The 18588-nt window shown below is 44.2% G+C and overlaps 3 protein-coding genes across 3 annotated transcripts in view; all 3 read right to left on the bottom strand.

Moving 5' to 3' along the window:
* The window catches only part of necap2 (NECAP endocytosis associated 2), an 8433-nt gene extending 5699 nt beyond the window's left edge, over positions 1–2734 (bottom strand). The window contains exons 1-2 of the mRNA XM_084117838.1: positions 2574–2734; positions 1–58 (exon numbers count right to left, since the gene is read on the bottom strand). The exon at positions 1–58 is cut by the window's left edge and continues 43 nt beyond it. Of these exons, the coding sequence (XP_083973964.1) occupies positions 1–58; positions 2574–2674 (159 nt within the window). The 5' untranslated portion in view covers positions 2675–2734. The remainder of the gene's footprint in view (positions 59–2573) is intronic.
* Positions 2735–3047: 313 nt separating this feature from the next.
* On the bottom strand, positions 3048–11979 carry tmem240b (transmembrane protein 240b). Its single transcript, XM_084117843.1, has 4 exons — positions 10460–11979; positions 10181–10287; positions 8207–8400; positions 3048–3969 (listed from the first exon to the last, which is right to left on the bottom strand). The coding sequence occupies exons 1-4, from the start codon at positions 10499–10501 to the stop codon at positions 3797–3799; spliced, it is 516 nt and encodes a 171-aa protein (XP_083973969.1). The 5' UTR covers positions 10502–11979; the 3' UTR covers positions 3048–3796.
* Positions 11980–12106: 127 nt separating this feature from the next.
* Positions 12107–17921, bottom strand: ssu72 (SSU72 homolog, RNA polymerase II CTD phosphatase). The gene is made up of 5 exons (XM_084117840.1): positions 17724–17921; positions 16734–16877; positions 14029–14168; positions 13841–13959; positions 12107–12661 (listed from the first exon to the last, which is right to left on the bottom strand). The coding sequence occupies exons 1-5, from the start codon at positions 17801–17803 to the stop codon at positions 12560–12562; spliced, it is 585 nt and encodes a 194-aa protein (XP_083973966.1). The 5' UTR covers positions 17804–17921; the 3' UTR covers positions 12107–12559.
* Positions 17922–18588: the final 667 nt, after the last annotated feature.

The following is an 18588-nucleotide window of genomic DNA, read 5'->3' as shown; positions in this document are numbered from 1 at the left end:
AGCTGTGATCTTCATGCGTCCGGTCCACGCCGGCTCGTCCAGCTTCCAGTCCGCGGCCCTGAAACAACATTAAACAACATTATTACACGGCTCTGTGGAATACTTGATTCTGATTGGTCAATCGCACCGTATGTTATTCCCAGATAACAACCTCTGAGAACAGAAACACAGGCTCATCCGCGTCACTGAACGCTACACACTCGCTAGGAACGTCTTTTCCTCATGGAAGTTTTGCTTTTGTCAAGGTAAATATTAAAACTCAGTCTTTATTAAAATTATGCCATCCAGTATCGTGGACTCGCTCTCTCTCGTTTCAGACAAACCAGAGCCTCTGGAGCCTGGCCACTCCCTATGAAGTCCTATTGTACCGAATGTTGGTTGTAGTTCCACCAGAGTTCCACTGGGGGCGATCGCCCATGAGTGCAGAATGAATGTGAGTCTATGGGGCTAGACGGTCGAAAGTTGAATGAACGAGTACTTATGTCCTTTCGATTTCTTACAGGTTGAGTTGTTGTTGCCCATAACACGCTAGCATTCTGCTAATGAACGCTGATTGGTCAGTGAAGGACTGATTGCGACCAGAGATACCGCTTGATGACATCGTGGCATCTGAAGCGGGACCAGAAACAAACAAAACAAAAACTCTTCTAGCACGTGTGTTTCCCTGTGTCGGCTGTGTTGTGTGTTTCCCTGTGTCAGCTGTGTTGTGTGTTTGCCTGTTTCGGCTGTGTTGTGTGTTTGCCTGTGTCGGCTGTGTTGTGTGTTTGCCTGTGTCGGCTGTGTTGTGTGTTTGCCTGTGTCGGCTGTGTTGTGTGTTTGCCTGTGTCAGCTGTGTTGTGTGTTTGCCTGTGTCAGCTGTGTTGTGTGTTTGCCTGTGTCAGCTGTGTTGTGTGTTTCCCTGTGTCAGCTGTGTTGTCGACGCCTCGAGAGGAAAGAAAGTGCAGAGCGCGAAAGTGACTGAAGGATTGCCGTAAAGCAGTATCTCTGGTCGTACGATGTGTATGACGTCATTGACATTTTAAAAGACTTTTTAAAGCAAATAAGTGACTCTAAAAAATCTAACACACAGCAATGTGTAATTTCTTTGCATCTCCTTTCGAATACAACATTCAAATTACTAGACAAAAAATTATATCCTGAGTAAAGTGGATTTTGAGGGGTATAGCGCCATAGACCTCCATTCATTCTGCACTCGCCTGTGAGCGCCCTCATGTGGAGCCAGAGTGGAACTGCACTCGGCCTGTGAGCGCCCTCATGTGGAGCCAGAGTGGAACTGCACTCGGCCTGTGAGCGCCCTCATGTGGAGCCAGAGTGGAACTGCACTCGGCCTGTGAGCGCCCTCATGTGGAGCCAGAGTGGAACTGCAACCAGTTCAGAAGCCGGAAGTTTACTGAGAGTGGAAGTTCTCCCCTTATTAGACATTCTCTGGACAAATGCAGCGGCGGCCATTTTGTGACTATTGTTTTGTTCACTGTTGGATTATAAGATACAAACAGGCACGATTTTAAAATATCTCTTATCTCCATAATCATTAATGTGGTGAAATGCTGTGTAATAAGTGTTATGACTGTCGTATCTCTGAAATGTCCGTCTAGTTTGATCTCGCCGCTGAAACTGCTCTCTCCGCGAAGCTTTGCATTTAAAGAGCCAATAACATATTTCAACTCAGACTGTCTAATTATTTACTGATGTACAAGTGTCCGTGTAATAAGCGGATAATGTAGATCCAGCCGGTTATCATCTCAGAATAAACCCCTCCAGGTGTGTGTGTGTGTGTGTGTGTGTGTTATCTCAGAATAAACCCCTTCAGGCTGATGAAGACCTGATCCTGATCACCCGGTCGGGTTTATTCTGAGATAACAACCGTTATGTACATTATCACTTACTTATTCACCATTGAACTCACCATTAAACTCACAATCAATACTGCAGCATTTGTTCTAAACGATTTATTAGTGTGTTAAATTGATGTTCCTGGTTATCTTATATCCTATATCAATATCGCTTTAATAATCTTGAATCAGAATAAGTTCCTCTTGCGGCATCTCATCTCTTCTCTGATGACAAGGGCGGGGCAACCTGCCACTCACATGAGATCAGCCAATAGCAAACCACAACCATCCAACCAGCCAATCAATTCCCCACAGACACAATCAAGCCCCGCCCACATTTAGTCTTGTTCCTGAGAAGTTTCACTCACAATAGAGAAGAAAAATCGAGCACAACTTCTCTTTCATGACATCTTTAAGAATGTCAATAACCATATAATAATTCAGCTGCACACAAACATGGCGTTTATTCTCCTATATCAGTGTTTGATACAGTAGTGTGACGAAAATTCATGTTTCCCTCACTAATATTCAAGTTTCTGTTGTTGACAGCAGTTGTTCTGACGCATTATTGATCTGATCACGTGATCGACGAATAACAAACACCAACTCATCACACACCGGATTAATAATGTGTGTGTTTATTGAGGTAGGAACTCGAAGTGAGACCAGTGTCACATGATCAGTGTTTAACTCGTGATTAAACTAGTTAAAGTAGTGCCGCGGACTGTTGCGGGGTCTCACCGGTATCCGCGGTTGGAGCTTCTGGGTGGGATTCGGTAAACATGAACCTCTGGCTTCACACACACCACCGACTCATACAGTGCGCTAGTGTCCGCCATCATCGCTGCAACACCACCGACACATCACTGCACTTCCGCTTCCGCCCGCAGCCGATACAGAATAAAAGCCCCAAAACTCAACAACATCCGGTTCACACTGTGATGGCTCATATTTCATGTGAGGTGACAGTTTAATGACCGCTGAATATAAACACATTATCATGAGAAAGGTGCGGAATAATAATCGATATGTTCTGCTCTTTTCCGGGTTTTTATCTCTGGAATGACTGTTAATGGACTGGTGTTGGTTAACATTTTGAAATTGGAAATGAATGTTTAATCACACGTACACAAAAAATCATTTAAACTAAACAATCTTGAAATATTATCCCATAAATTAGCATCTACTGTAAACAGGTTTAACTGCGAATACTGATTTATCTTGTGTATTTATTGAATTACAAAAACATTGTTTAATTCTGCTCATTTATTCACATCATGCCGTTTTCAAACAAAATGTGTGTGTGTGAGTGAGTGAGTGTGTGTGTGTGTGTGTGAGAGTGAGTGTGTGTTTATTTCTAAACAATGTATGATATGTTACAATCAAACATCTCAATTTAAAACAATGAAATATGAAAATGTTTAATACTTTTAGACTTTAAGTGAAGTTGTTGGGCTTAACGTTGATATTGGGTGACATTTATGATCATTAAACATACTTGATATTAAATTCAAGTAACTTTATTAATCAAAATTAAGAAAAGTGTATTTTAATAATAAATAGAATGAACATCACTGTTGTGTCTCATTTTAAGAAACTTTTCATAGTTACGAGAGCATCAAGACTCCAAACACAGTGATATTTCATGAAGAACATCTTGATTTGTCCTCCATCAGTTTAATGTCACACACACACTGAATACAGCAGCAGATCGACTCTCTGGCCTTCAGACGCCAGCTAAACATCAGAGATTACCCAGCATGCCTTGTTTCTAAAACAGACACTGTTACCCGGTACACAAAGATTGGTCTAAAAAATGCAAATCCCCCCCTCCGGTGACAGGAAGACCCCTACAAAACTAACACACACAAACCCTGTGAAACACACACAGCAAGCAGAAACACTGAGAACATGAGGATAAGTGTGTGTGTGTGTGTGTGTGTGTGTGTGTGTGTGTGTGTGTGTCAGAGTCTGCGGGGGCTCGGGTGGCCGTTGTGGTAGAGCTTCTGCTTGACGTGAACCACGTTATTCCCGGTGTCCTCTGGCGTGCGGCGCGTCTGCAAGCGTCTACGCAGCTCCCTCAGGTTACACACACGACACACCCAACGCCACGAGTGCCACAGCTCACCGTCAGCACCTGAAACACACACACACACACCTGCGGTCAGTCTCTCAGCAGGACACACACACACAGACTTATGCTCACACACACAAATTATAAACTAGGTCAGCCTGAACCGGGAACACTTCTTATAACACCTGATGTACTCGTTACATCATAAGAAGAATGGCATCTACGCTAATGTTAGTCTTTCTGCTTATTCTGAGGTTTACTGTAATCAGCCGGATCTGGGCCGTATCCAGATCAGATGGAGGACCTGTGCCTAGACACGACCACAACGCATAATGTGGTCAGCCGGATCCGGGCCGTATCCAGATCAAATGGAGGACCTGCGCCTAGACACGACCACAACGCATGATGTAGTCAGCCGGATCCGGCCCGTATCCAGATCAGATGGAGGACCTGCGCCTAGACACGACCACAACGCATGATGTAGTCAGCCGGATCCGGCCCGTATCCAGATCAGATGGAGGACCTGCGCCTAGACACGACCACAACGCATAATGTAGTCAGCCGGATCCAGGCCGTATCCAGATCAGATGGAGGACCTGCGCCTAGACACGACCACAACGCATGATGTAGTCAGCCGGATCTGGCCCGTATCCAGATCAGATGGAGGACCTGCGCCTAGACACGACCACAACGCATGATGTAGTCAGCCGGATCCGGGCCGTATTCAGATCAGATGGAGGACCTGCGCCTAGACACGACCACAACGCATGATGTAGTCAGCCAGATCCGGCCCGTATCCAGATCAGATGGAGGACCTGCACCTAGACACGACCACAACGCATGATATAGTCAGCCGGATCCGGGCCGTATCCAGATCAGATGGTGGACCTGCGCCTAGACACGACCACAACGCATGATGTAGTCAGCCGGATCCCGGCCGTATGCAGATCAGATGGAGGACCTGCGCCTAGACACGACCACAACGCATAATGTAGTCAGCCGGATCCGGGCCGTATCCAGATCAAATGGAGGACCTGCGCCTAGACACGACCACAACGCATGATGTAGTCAGCCGGATCCGGCCCGTATCCAGATCAAATGGAGGACCTGCGCCTAGACACGACCACAACGCATGATATAGTCAGCCGGATCCGGCCCGTATCCAGATCAGATGGAGGACCTGCGCCTAGACACGACCACAACGCATGATGTAGTCAGCCGGATCCGGGCCGTATTCAGATCAGATGGAGGACCTGCGCCTAGACACGACCACAACGCATGATGTAGTCAGCCGGATCCGGGCCGTATTCAGATCAGATGGAGGACATGCGCCTAGACACGACCACAACGCATGATGTAGTCAGCCGGATCCGGGCCGTATCCAGATCAGATGGTGGACCTGCGCCTAGACACGACCACAACGCATGATGTAGTCAGCCGGATCCGGGCCGTATTCAGATCAGATGGAGGACCTGCGCCTAGACACGACCACAACGCATGATGTAGTCAGCCGGATCCGGCCCGTATCCAGATCAGATGGAGGACCTGCGCCTAGACACGACCACAACGCATGATGTAGTCAGCCAGATCCGGGCCGTATTCAGATCAGATGGAGGACATGCGCCTAGACACGACCACAACACATGATGTAGTCAGCCGGATCCGGGCCGTATCCAGATCAGATGGTGGACCTGCGCCTAGACACGACCACAACGCATGATGTAGTCAGCCGGATCCGGGCCGTATGCAGATCAGATGGAGGACCTGCGCCTAGACACGACCACAACGCATGATGTAGTCAGCCGGATCCGGGCCGTATCCAGATCAGATGGAGGACCTGCGCCCAGACACGACCACAAGGCATGATGTAGTCAGCCGGATCCGGGCCGTATTCAGATCAGATGGAGGACATGCGCCCAGACACGACCACAACGCATGATGTAGTCAGCCGGATCCGGGCCGTATCCAGATCAGATGGTGGACCTGCGCCTAGACACGACCACAACGCATGATGTAGTCAGCCGGATCCGGGCCGTATGCAGATCAGATGGAGGACCTGCGCCTAGACACGACCACAACGCATGATGTAGTCAGCCGGATCCGGGCCGTATCCAGATCAGATGGAGGACCTGCGCCTAGACACGACCACAACGCATGATGTAGTCAGCCGGATCCGGGCCATATTCAGATCAGATGGTGGACCTGCGCCTAGACACGACCACAACGCATTATGTAGTCAGCCGGATCCGGGCTGTATTCAGATCAGATGGAGGACATGCGCCTAGACACGACCACAACGCATGATGTAGTCAGCCGGATCCGGGCCGTATCCAGATCAGATGGTGGACCTGCGCCTAGACACGACCACAACGCATGATGTAGTCAGCCGGATCTGGCCCGTATCCAGATCAGATGGAGGACCTGCGCCTAGACACGACCACAACGCATGATGTAGTCAGCCGGATCCGGGCCGTATTCAGATCAGATGGAGGACCTGCGCCTAGACACGACCACAACGCATGATGTAGTCAGCCGGATCCGGGCCGTATTCAGATCAGATGGTGGACATGCGCCTAGACACGACCACAACGCATGATGTAGTCAGCCGGATCCGGGCCGTATGCAGATCAGATGGAGGACCTGCGCCTAGACACGACCACAACGCATAATGTAGTCAGCCGGATCCGGGCCGTATCCAGATCAAATGGAGGACCTGCGCCTAGACACGACCACAACGCATGATGTAGTCAGCCGGATCCGGGCCGTATCCAGATCAGATGGAGGACCTGCGCCCAGACACGACCACAACGCATGATGTAGTCAGCCGGATCCGGGCCGTATTCAGATCAGATGGAGGACATGCGCCCAGACACGACCACAACGCATGATGTAGTCAGCCGGATCCGGGCCGTATCCAGATCAGATGGTGGACCTGCGCCTAGACACGACCACAACGCATGATGTAGTCAGCCGGATCCGGGCCGTATGCAGATCAGATGGAGGACCTGCGCCTAGACACGACCACAACGCATGATGTAGTCAGCCGGATCCGGGCCGTATCCAGATCAGATGGAGGACCTGCGCCTAGACACGACCACAACGCATGATGTAGTCAGCCGGATCCGGGCCATATTCAGATCAGATGGTGGACCTGCGCCTAGACACGACCACAACGCATTATGTAGTCAGCCGGATCCGGGCTGTATTCAGATCAGATGGAGGACATGCGCCTAGACACGACCACAACGCATGATGTAGTCAGCCGGATCCGGGCCGTATCCAGATCAGATGGTGGACCTGCGCCTAGACACGACCACAACGCATGATGTAGTCAGCCGGATCTGGCCCGTATCCAGATCAGATGGAGGACCTGCGCCTAGACACGACCACAACGCATGATGTAGTCAGCCGGATCCGGGCCGTATTCAGATCAGATGGAGGACCTGCGCCTAGACACGACCACAACGCATGATGTAGTCAGCCGGATCCGGGCCGTATTCAGATCAGATGGTGGACATGCGCCTAGACACGACCACAACGCATGATGTAGTCAGCCGGATCCGGGCCGTATGCAGATCAGATGGAGGACCTGCGCCTAGACACGACCACAACGCATAATGTAGTCAGCCGGATCCGGGCCGTATCCAGATCAAATGGAGGACCTGCGCCTAGACACGACCACAACGCATGATGTAGTCAGCCGGATCCGGGCCGTATCCAGATCAGATGGAGGACCTGCGCCCAGACACGACCACAACGCATGATGTAGTCAGCCGGATCCGGGCCGTATCCAGATCAGATGGAGGACCTGCGCCTAGACACGACCACAATGCATGATGTAGTCAGCCGGATCCGGGCCGTATCTACATCAGATGGTGGACCTGCGCCTAGACACGACCACAACGCATGATGTAGTCAGCCGGATCCGGGCCGTATCCAGATCAGATGGAGGACCTGCGCCTAGACACGACCACAACGCATGATGTAGTCAGCCGGATCTGGCCCGTATCCAGATCAGATGGAGGACCTGCGGCTAGACACGACCACAACGCATGATGTAGTCAGCCGGATCTGGCCCGTATCCAGATCAGATGGAGGACCTGCGCCCAGACACGACCACAACGCATCCCTGAAGTGTCAGCAGAGATTATGTCAACTAGACTCTCCCCTGTGAAGCCCTCATCGACACGACAGCCATCGACACTGATCCTCAACAAACTCGTCTCCATACCGGCATGATGACTCCGATCTTCAACCATACAACACACTCACTCACTCACACACACTCACGCACACTCACCGTAGGCTCTGCTGGTCCTCCAGAAGCGCAGTGCGCAGTGAAGCGCTCCGTCGAGCCACAGCAGGATCCAGCTGATGCAGAAGCCCATCAGGAGCCCGAGCACCAGATCCAGCTCCTGCTTGCTGACGCTGCTGCCGGCCGAGGAGCCGAGCGAGACCGAGGCCTCGTATGGGATCACGTGCTCCACAAGATGCCTGCGGGAGGAGAACATACAACATCATCCTTCTACTAAAAACAGACTCCTACACTGTAAAAAACTCCTCAAAGCTTGCAAAAGGGTGTTTCTGCATAGAAGAGCCATTTTAGGCTCCCCAAAGAGAAAGATATGATCAAACTTAATCATTAGGTTATTTTAATGGAAAACTTTTACTGTCAAGTTACTTTTAACTGTAAATTATAAGATGACGAATGTTTCACTTTCATCTAACAATATTTTACAGTAGAATTGTATGAAATTTCCCATTAGATTATAGCTTTTCACTGTATAGAGTAAGTGAACTTACCGTTAACCAACTAACAGGTCTTTATCGTAGGTCTTTTACCGTTAAAACAGCGATCATTTTCTGCAGCGTACAGTACAAGGATTGAGCTAACAAAAATATGATCCAAGAATGTTTCGCTGATGTTCCTGAATGTCTATTTAAAAAAAAAAAATTTAATATGTTTTTTCTTGGTTATGTGAACATTATGGTTACAAGTTAGATGAACGTTAGATGAACTTCAAACTAAAATGTGTCAGTTAAAAACATGTATAAATAACGTTTTGAGAACATTATTAAAGACCAGATAACTTTGAACAAACGTTCTATTAACATTACTGGAAGAACGTTTGTTCATAACGTTGAGAGAACGTTCCTTGCTCTCTGGGCTGTTATTAAAACGCTTGTTTGTAAAACTTCATCACCATTTAGCATCTTGCCTACTGCCAAGAAACAACCCTATCATCATTACTAGCGCGAAGGCGTCACTTTCCCTTAATTAGGGCGCGTTTACACAACAACAATGTACTAAAAACGGAAAAGTTTTCTCTTTGCGTTTTTCTCGTACAGAAGAAAACATTGTCAAAACGATCCTCGTTCATACGGATCCACGAAAACGATTAAATCGCAGTATTTTGCTGTCAGGCCAGTAGATGGCGATGTCACTCTGTAAAGAAACACAAGCGCCCATAGACTGAACACGTAAGACACGTGCATGACGTCACCATTTTCACAGATTAGCGTTTTTGTAGTTTGCATAGAGACTATAACGCTTTCGTTCTCAGAAACTCGCACTTTGAATCTCATTTTCAAAAGTTTGCGTTTTCAGGCCCACAAAACGCTGTTCTCGTGTAAATGAACGACCAAATCGCATAAAAAGTTTACCGTTTTTAGTTGAAAATTGTGTGTCAACAGGCCCTTAAATGAAAGTAACATTGTGTTGTTACAGAAAATTGACCTAAGCATGAAAGTACTAGTGCGCTCACATTAACGATATTTCAGCGAAATGGTATTATATTTAATGGTATTAAATGGTCAATAGCGTAGCAATGTATGAAGCACTGCTCAATCACAAGTCGATTTGTAGGCAGCTGTCACGCGACTAACATCGGAATTATCGTAAATACTAGTTTCCTTGTTAAAAAACTGGACATGAACACCCTCTCAAGTCAAATTTTAATGTGATACGCTTGTAATCACGACTTCAGAAGGGGGAAGTAGGAAATTTCCTATAGCACGTGAAGGCAGCATAAATCACGTGACCTGACAACAGAGAAATCTTGCGTGGGGAACTTTTCCCGCGAAACTCCCGAACGTTCGGATTCCCATTGGGATGAATGGATTTTCCCCGGGAAATTCCGCTGAGCGACTGTAAATGTGACGCGCCTCAAAATAAACGGGAAATCTGAAATTTAAGGCTATAAGCTGTATTCCCCTCATTTGTATCTAGCTATGGGTGTTTCTAGTAAGCGAATAAAACTAAAGTGCATCTTACCTGCCGCAGGTGCAGTGACACACGCGCTCGGGTCCGCGCATGCGCGGTAGGATAAAGTTGTGAAATCGGTCCAGCAGCGCGTTCATGTCGGACATACACACGATGGCCTGGAAAACACCAAAACTACTGCCATTTCCCAGCGCTTAGCGTTTAAAAATGCATTTCAACATGTTTCTCCACAGAAAACCATACAATTAGTAATACAGTTCATCCGCAGTCACTGTGTGAGAGAGAGTTATGTAATATTCCTCAGCAGAATCTTCACACAGATCTTCTTACCAGCACCAGAACCGCTCCAGCCACCATAAACATCATCTTCATCCACACACCGCAAACATCCTCTTCATCACAGTCCACAGATCGCGAACATCTTCATCACAGTACATATACATCATCTTCATCGCACTCCGCAAACAACAGCAACACAGATCGAAATATCATTTGACCATCATCGTAGATCATTCCAGCAGCGAATCCTCCTCAGATCATCCTCCTCTTCATCTTCATCATCTTCCTCGCGTGTTTCCGCGACGCGTCATGAAGAGCATCAGATGTCTCACCTGCGGCGCGTCGGCAGCGCGATAGACGCTTCGGGCAGGAGAACAGAGAGAACGCGACGCGCTCGGATCTGATCTGTAAGTGATCTGGAGTTTGACTGTATCAGATCTCAGATCAGTCCATTAGCTTAATGAGGAACTCCTGCGTCACGCTCATCTGGAATATCAGACCCACGCGCGACACCTGCGAGAATACCATGGTAATACCATGTTTTACAACACATGTATAACATCTTTGTTGTGTTTTAATGTATTACCATGGTTTTTTTTTTTTGGACATTTAAGGCCCGTTCACACCAACAGCAATAACGCACGATATAAGGGTCGTTCCTGGTGCCTTTTTGCATTCATAAAATCATGTGGAAAATTAAACTAAGATATTTTTGTGTAGTCATGATAGAGTGATGTAAAACATTAAAGCTCGGGTGAATAAATTTAACCATTTATTAAGCAAAATAAAGGAAATTGAGGATAAAAAAATGTCCTCCCTGTTATAGGGGAAAATGAACATCAGTTTCACACACTTATGATTGTAGTTTATGGGCTCTGTGTATATCATGTACCTTTAAAAGCACACCAGCTAATAAAATATCAGAAAATACTGTGTATGAATTGTACTTACTTTCTCACTAATGCATCATTTTACATTTTCAGATACAAATGCTTAAAATGGGTTTTTGTTTACTTTTTTTTTTTTTTTTTTTTAAAGTACTGCGTTATTGATACTCCAGAAAATTGTAATTGTCAGTGAATTATTATTAAGTTTTTGTGCTGTTTTTATGAAATTATTGTAAAAAACTAAATTGCTTAACAGGATGAACAAACTGATAACAGAATGTGAAAAATAACAGAATGGAAAAATAATAACAGAATGGGAAAAATGACAGATTGGGGAAAAAACAAGTGATATAAAGAATGGATGGATGATTTCCTATCGCTCACGTAACCAGTTACATCATTACTTTAGTTTGAACTGGTTTTAGATAAGAAACAATATGTAAAACATTGCCACAAAACTTTCCCAAGTTGTTTTCCCTCCGAAGAAGTGATGAAAGCTTTATATGATGTCATTTTTTCCAACTTTCTTTTTTTTAAGGGAAAGTTGTCAAAAAATAAAAGGGTGGACCATACATTAAGGGACAAACTAAAAACCTTGACTATAATTGCTAAAATAAAATGAATAATTGAATACATCAGAGTGAATCTTTACTGATATTTCCAACTATGAAAAAACAAAAATCACCTATATATTAAGTGTTGTGTTCATCATGAAAATGCTTGGGAACAGAGGAAAAATGGTGATATACGGCAGATCACGATACTCATTTTTAAAAATCGACTTCAATATCTTTACTGGAGACACAAACTCTGAGATTCATCAACGCTTTATTCATTCATTCATTCATTTATAGCGCAATATTTACAAGAATAATTTCAGGCACTCTGGGCTGCTTCAGGTACGATTACAGAATCATCCTTTCATTTACAAAATTAAAGGAAAAAAACAAAATATACTCAATATAGGTATCAAATCCCATGTTTAAATAACGAGGAAAGAAATTCATGAGAAACTCAAAAGCATCGCGTCCCGTCCGCCAGAGTTATTAAACGTTACATCCTCTAAATAAAGGTGATGAGATATGGTGTCCGCCCCTTCAGACGCAGGGAGAGCTTCACTCTAATGGGTTTGTTGGCAGCGGTGTGTGTTCTCCTCCTCTCTGCATGTTTCAGTACGAGCGTTCTTCTGAGGTGTGTGTTGACGTAAACAGAGAGAGAGAGCGATCTCCGCGAGCGCGCCGCGTGACGAGAGTTCCTGCGCTGCTCAGTAGAAGCAGACGGTGTGGAGGAACGGTCTGTGGCTTTTGTCCTCAAACTCCTGCAGAAGCTCGTCCATCTCGTTCTCCATGTCGTCAGTGTGTTGGATCTGAGAGAGACGGATGGAAACACAGGCGTTATTGTGTTCTCCACAGAGAGTCTGTGCCAACATTTGCATACGAGAGAAGGAATGTGTGTAAAGTACTGTTAAAACCATTTTTATGTCAACTGAATGTGATCGTTTACTCAACAAACGAGCAGAACGAGTGTGTGTGTTGCTCGTAAACCTTTATTTAAATTAGAATGTGTGAATATTTCTGGAAGAACGAAATCTTAAGTATTCTTACAAAAACTTGCGTAACAATGGACTGACAAACGGATATGAAATGCGTAAATTGTTGATAAAACCATCTTGCGTAGATCATATAATATACTTTTATATTAGTATCATTGACAGTTTTTGTTAATATTTTGAATCAGTTTTTGTTTAATATTTAATTTAGATTGTAATAAAATTTTAGTAATTTTGTTTTTTATTAGTTTTAAGTTTAAAAAATATTGTTTTCTTCAGTTTTACATCAGTTATACAGTTAAACTAAATGAAAACGAGAAAACTAACTGAAATAAAAATACGTTTATTTTACTTCAAGTAACAAACTTTTTTAGTTAACTATTATAAACCCAGATTTCACGAACAATCGTAAAACCATTCTAATGTAAATTTGCACAATTAGCACAACAACGAGTATAACAATGGTTATTAATTTTTTCTTTTTTTAAATAAAACGTTTTGTGAACTGAACGCGACAACTTTACATAAACGTAAATTACAAACGAATTTGTAGACGAAAAGGATTTTATTATTATTAAGAAGCACGTGTTTAAAGGCCCATTCACACCAGCGGACGATAACTATAACGATAACTATATTAACGTCCACACCAGCGGACGATAACTATAACGATAACTATATTAACGTCCACACCAGCGGACGATAACTATAACGATAACTATATTAACGTCCACACTGAGGGATGATTTCACTGTTTATTGTAAGCGCTGCAGTTTTGTCGTCTGCCGCTTGAAATGCTCGAGCTCTTTAAAGCAGGATGGATTCTGATTGGCTGCAAATGTTTTTATCTTTCATCAGCTGAAAAAAAAAAGAAGTTCTGAACGTGATTCCAACGATGTAGCTTCTCTGTGCTGTCATGGTTATAGCGGTGTTGTGAACTGTGTAATGTTGAGAAGGGTTCTGCGAGCTCTATGGTTACGGCTGGACTTTACTCACACACTGGCAGAGTTCACAGATGAGGAAGGCTCCCAGCGTGGCCTCCTCGTGGTTGTCCTGGATGTCCACGTTGATGACGTGCACCGGCTGGAAGGTCTCCTGCTCGCGCGAGCTCAGGTCTGAAAGAGACGAGGGGTTAATGTGCAGCTCGTGCCGGTGTGCAACTCAACATCAGACGTGCTCCTCACCCTCCAGCACCTGGTCGTACACACGCTCCTCACAGGTGATCACCAGGTCAAACTGGTCTTTGCAGCTCTGGAAGCGTTCGGGTCGCGATTTAATGCGCTTGTTGCGGTCTAACATGTGTAAGATGCCATTCTGTGTGTATCTGAGGAGGATCAGTGGTCAAGGAAGACAAAACAGAGACACCAAACACTCTCACATCAGATTAAGCCGTTCACAAAGGGTTAAAACAGTGGAAGCTTGTTCACTGGCGCCATCTGCTGGCCAACCAGTGGAATCTCTTCTGTGTGTCAGTGTACAAACACATTGACAAAATCTTAACGAATTCATTTAAAAATTGGAGAAATCAACTTAATTTTATTGTGTGAATAAAACAATGTGTGGGACAAAATGTAAACAAGCATTCATAACTGGTGTTCAAACAGAAATATCATCAGGGAAAACCAAATAAGTCATCATGTAAAAAAAAAAAAAAGTCTGTTCTTTGCACTGCTACTCTGACTGACGTCTAGAGAAAATCACAATAAAAGTAAGCTGAGAAGACTGATCAAGACTCAATGAGGAGTTATTTTTTACCTCATTTTTTTTAGTGCAAATCCAGTTTCAGGAAAATTCTTATTTCTGCAAATATGGTTTATAAAAAAAGAAAAAGAAACTGCAAATCTGGAGATTGTTCAGTTATTTTATCACTCACCATGTGAACATACGTCTGCACTGCAAAACAAGTGGTTTGTCTTGTTAAAAATATCAAAAGCATCCTCTAAAAGCAAGACTGCATTAGATATCAAGACTGACAGTTTTTATTGACTGTATCTTGAAGACACGTGTACTTTATCTTGTAAAGATAAAGAAACACATGGGTTTCTGAGGCTTTATCTTTCGGCACTAGACTTTTCCAGTTTCTTGCATTTAAACACCTGTGCAAAAGACACAATCTTTAAAGTAAACTGCTTGAGAAACACTGCCACATAAAACATCTTAAGCTTCAGATATCTTGACTGTAGAATAAAACAACTCTTTGTGAACGAGATGTTCGTCAGCACTAGTGATGCTCGTCTCTACGCTTCAGGATAACCCAGAACTAAAAAAACTTTAAATAAACTTCATACAGCAAAAGATTGTGAGTTTGTGTATCAGATTCTTCCGGCCCGACCTGCTCTCGACTTCATATGAATCCTGTGGTTCAGTTTTAATCTATTCTGCTTAAACGAGTTGACGAGATCATCGAACAGCTTCCATTAACACGCCAGAGGAATAAATAAATCTGTGTTCTGCTTTCATGTGAAGCCAACGAATCATGAGGTAAAATATGAGCCAATAATGACCCTGACAGAGTCACGTGCTGTCCTACACATGTGCAGCGAATTCATGCTCGTCTCTGTCAATGAAGTAGGATGCATTTTCGCAGGTACAGTTCACCCAAATATCATCCTTCTGTCATCATCCATGTCCTTCTGTGAAAAAAAAGAAAAGAAAAAAAAAGGTATTCTGAAGAACGTCAATGGATTTCAATGTTGTTTGGTTCCCAGCATACCTCAAAATATCCCCTTTTGTGTTCTTCAGAAGTTGGTCACAGAGACGTGGAACGACGCGAGTTAATGAAGACCCTTAAAGGGTTAATTCACCCAAAAATGTAAATTCTGTCATTAATCACTCACCCTTGTGTCGTTCCAAACCCGTAAGACTTTCTTTGGAACACAAATTAAAGATCTTTTTAATGAAAGTGAAGAGCTTTCTGTCTCTCCATTGACAGCTACGCAACTACCACATTCAAGGTCTAGAAAGATTGTAAAGACATCATGAAATGCGACTCCAGTGGTTTAACCTCAGTTTTATGAAAATATTACTCTCCAACGCACGTTCACGCAACACACAACACGTGCGTCGTGATGCTCTCGTGGACGAGCGGCACAGATTAATATTTTGTAAAAAATAAAAAATAAAAAAAAAAATTTGTGCAAAGAAAGCATCCGCATCACTTCATTAAACTGGGGTTAAATCACTGGAGTCACATGGGTTTCTGAGGCTTTAGAGTGGTAGACTGTGAACGACACGAGGGCGAGTGATTAATGACAGAATTTACATTTTTGGGTGAATTAACCCTTTAAGGGTCTTCATTAACTCGCGTCGTTCCACGTCTCTGTGACCGACTTTCTTCTGAAGAACACAAAAGGAGATATTTTGAGGAATGTTGGGAACCAAACAACATTGGACCCCATTGACGTTCTTCAGAATACCTTATTGTTTTCACGTTCCACAGAAGGACGACTGGCACGGAGCTTTGGAGTGAGTGAATGGTGAACTGTACCTTTAATGTCCCTTCAAACAGTAGATCATGGAACTAGCAGCGCAAGTGTCACGGGTTCGATTCCTAGGGAAACCAGGAACTGATCAAAAGCAATGCACGTCACTTTGGATAAAATGTGAGGATTATGTTTCACATGGAGTTCAGAAGAGATGGAGAAGAGCCACTTATCAGTTAAACTAGTTAAAACAGGACTGAAGTTCTTGCGATTTAACCATAATTTAATTGGAGTTCCTAAGATAAAGGGCCGTTCTAATTATAACTATATTGGCGTCCACAGTGGACTCTATTCTTTTACATGTTTAACCCTTTGTGAGAGTCATTTTAAGCTGGGTCAGTGTTGATGATGATGGATCTTCCCTGTCAGATCGGTCAGGTGTGTTTCTGTGTGTGCGCTAGGGATACAGTTCCTTGTCTTTACGGACCAAGTCGTTGTACATCTGCTCATAAGTGGTTTTGAAGTCATAAATGTTGGGTTTGTCCGGAGCGGGTCCCGGGAGTTTCACGTGGGTTCCTGTGCCGAAGGAGCGCACATCAAACCCTCGCTTGCTGAAGGAATAACAGAGAGACAGTGAGAAACCACAAGAGATCAGAACAGCAAACACACACACGTGAGGAAAAAAACCCTGTTCAACCTGAGGCGACTTACCTGAGATCAATTACCTCACCTAGATAAACCTAGCCTAGACTGTGTCGCTAACTAGTCTTTGGTCTTTTAAGTATCTTTTAAGTAACTGACTTTATAAAATTATGACCAGTCTTGAATAAATTTAGATGACTAGTTTTTGTTGTTTTTTTTACTAGTCTTAAGCAGTTTACGCAACCAGTCACTGAATATACGCACTACTCACCTGAGATTTCCGATTTTCTAAAATAAGATTATCTAATTTTATCTGGCTAACAAAAAGCTACCATGGATTTAGGACATGTACTGTGCTATTATTATTTGAAATACCACGAATTACCATGGTATATAAATCTGGTAATGGATCAGTAGTACCATGGTATTACCATCTGATGTACCACCAGGGTACTGCGTTTTTGTGAGGGAACCATTATTAAAAATATAAAAATAAAAGTCTTTTTATAATTTAGTTGGTCTGACTACTTTATTACAGAACGTTCTTTTTTTAATTTTACTCTTTTAGACGATCTTCATCTGCTTCCGTGTTGCTCGACGCGTTTCTTTCTGTAAAAAAAAAAAAAAAAAACTAGCGTAAATGTGAAATATGTTTATAATGATTCTCGCGAGCCCCCTCGGTTCGTTTCTCGCTATCTGACTGGCCCGGTTCGATTCCGATCCGCTTTTGGACCGTGTGAAAATACCGAACGACGAAATAATGAAGAAACCGGCTCAAGTTCGGCTGGGTCCGGCTGGTTTTTTCTCGTTGTTACCTCAGGATGTTGTGCGCTTCCATGCTGCGGTTCTGGTTGCTGGAGCACACGACCGCGACACGCAACGGGTGGGCCGGCATCGCGATCTAAAGCCCGGTGAGGGTATAACGGGTTTGAGGGGAACGCTTCGGAACGAGAGCTCGGTTATACAGCTCTACTCGGGTCCGCTGAGGGGAAGAAAATGGCGGAGGAGCTGCGCAGCTGTCAGTCGTGCGTCACAATAGGGGGAGGGAGTGGGCGGAGCCTCACGAAAGCCAATAGAGACAGAGCGCATTTAGGCCACGCCCATCGGGGGGAAACAAACAGTCTCCATTGACTCTGTTTTATGTGAGGCTGCCTCCTAGTCATTTCTGACTATGACAAAAAAAGAAAGAAAATTAGTCCAGTAATTTTAAGCCAAAATGGGCGTCAACCTTGAACAAATTGCAACAGAAGCAAACTCAACTGATTTTGTATCCTCAATATGTCCTGAGTAAGGAAAAAAAGCCCCGAAGAATCCCATTAGGGGAAAGTTTCGAAAAAGACCCAAATTTACTGTTTGTCCATGTTAACAAACAATTTCCAAAAACTTGTAATACATTTTTTGTTTGTCTTGATGTAAGTAATCAACTCAGTAATTTTCATGGTGATATCTAAAGGTTAAAATGTTTACCCTATTCACGTAAGAAAAAGAAAGAATAGGCGATATTTGGGTCTTTTTCTAAACTTTCCCCTTATGGGATTCTTCAGGGCTTTTTTCCCTTACTCAGGACATATTGAGGATACAAAATCAGTTGAGTTTGCTTCTGTTGCAATTTGTTCAACCTTTTTTCATAAAATGACTGGACTAAATGTCTATAAGCTGCTGTGTGACGAGGTGTACAGC

The sequence above is a fragment of the Abramis brama genome (assembly GCF_963993115.1).
Source record: "Abramis brama genome assembly, chromosome: 6".
NCBI lineage: Eukaryota > Metazoa > Chordata > Actinopteri > Cypriniformes > Leuciscidae > Abramis > Abramis brama.
The sequence above is the reverse complement of the archived record's forward strand: the minus strand, read 5'-3'. Positions and strand labels throughout refer to the sequence as shown.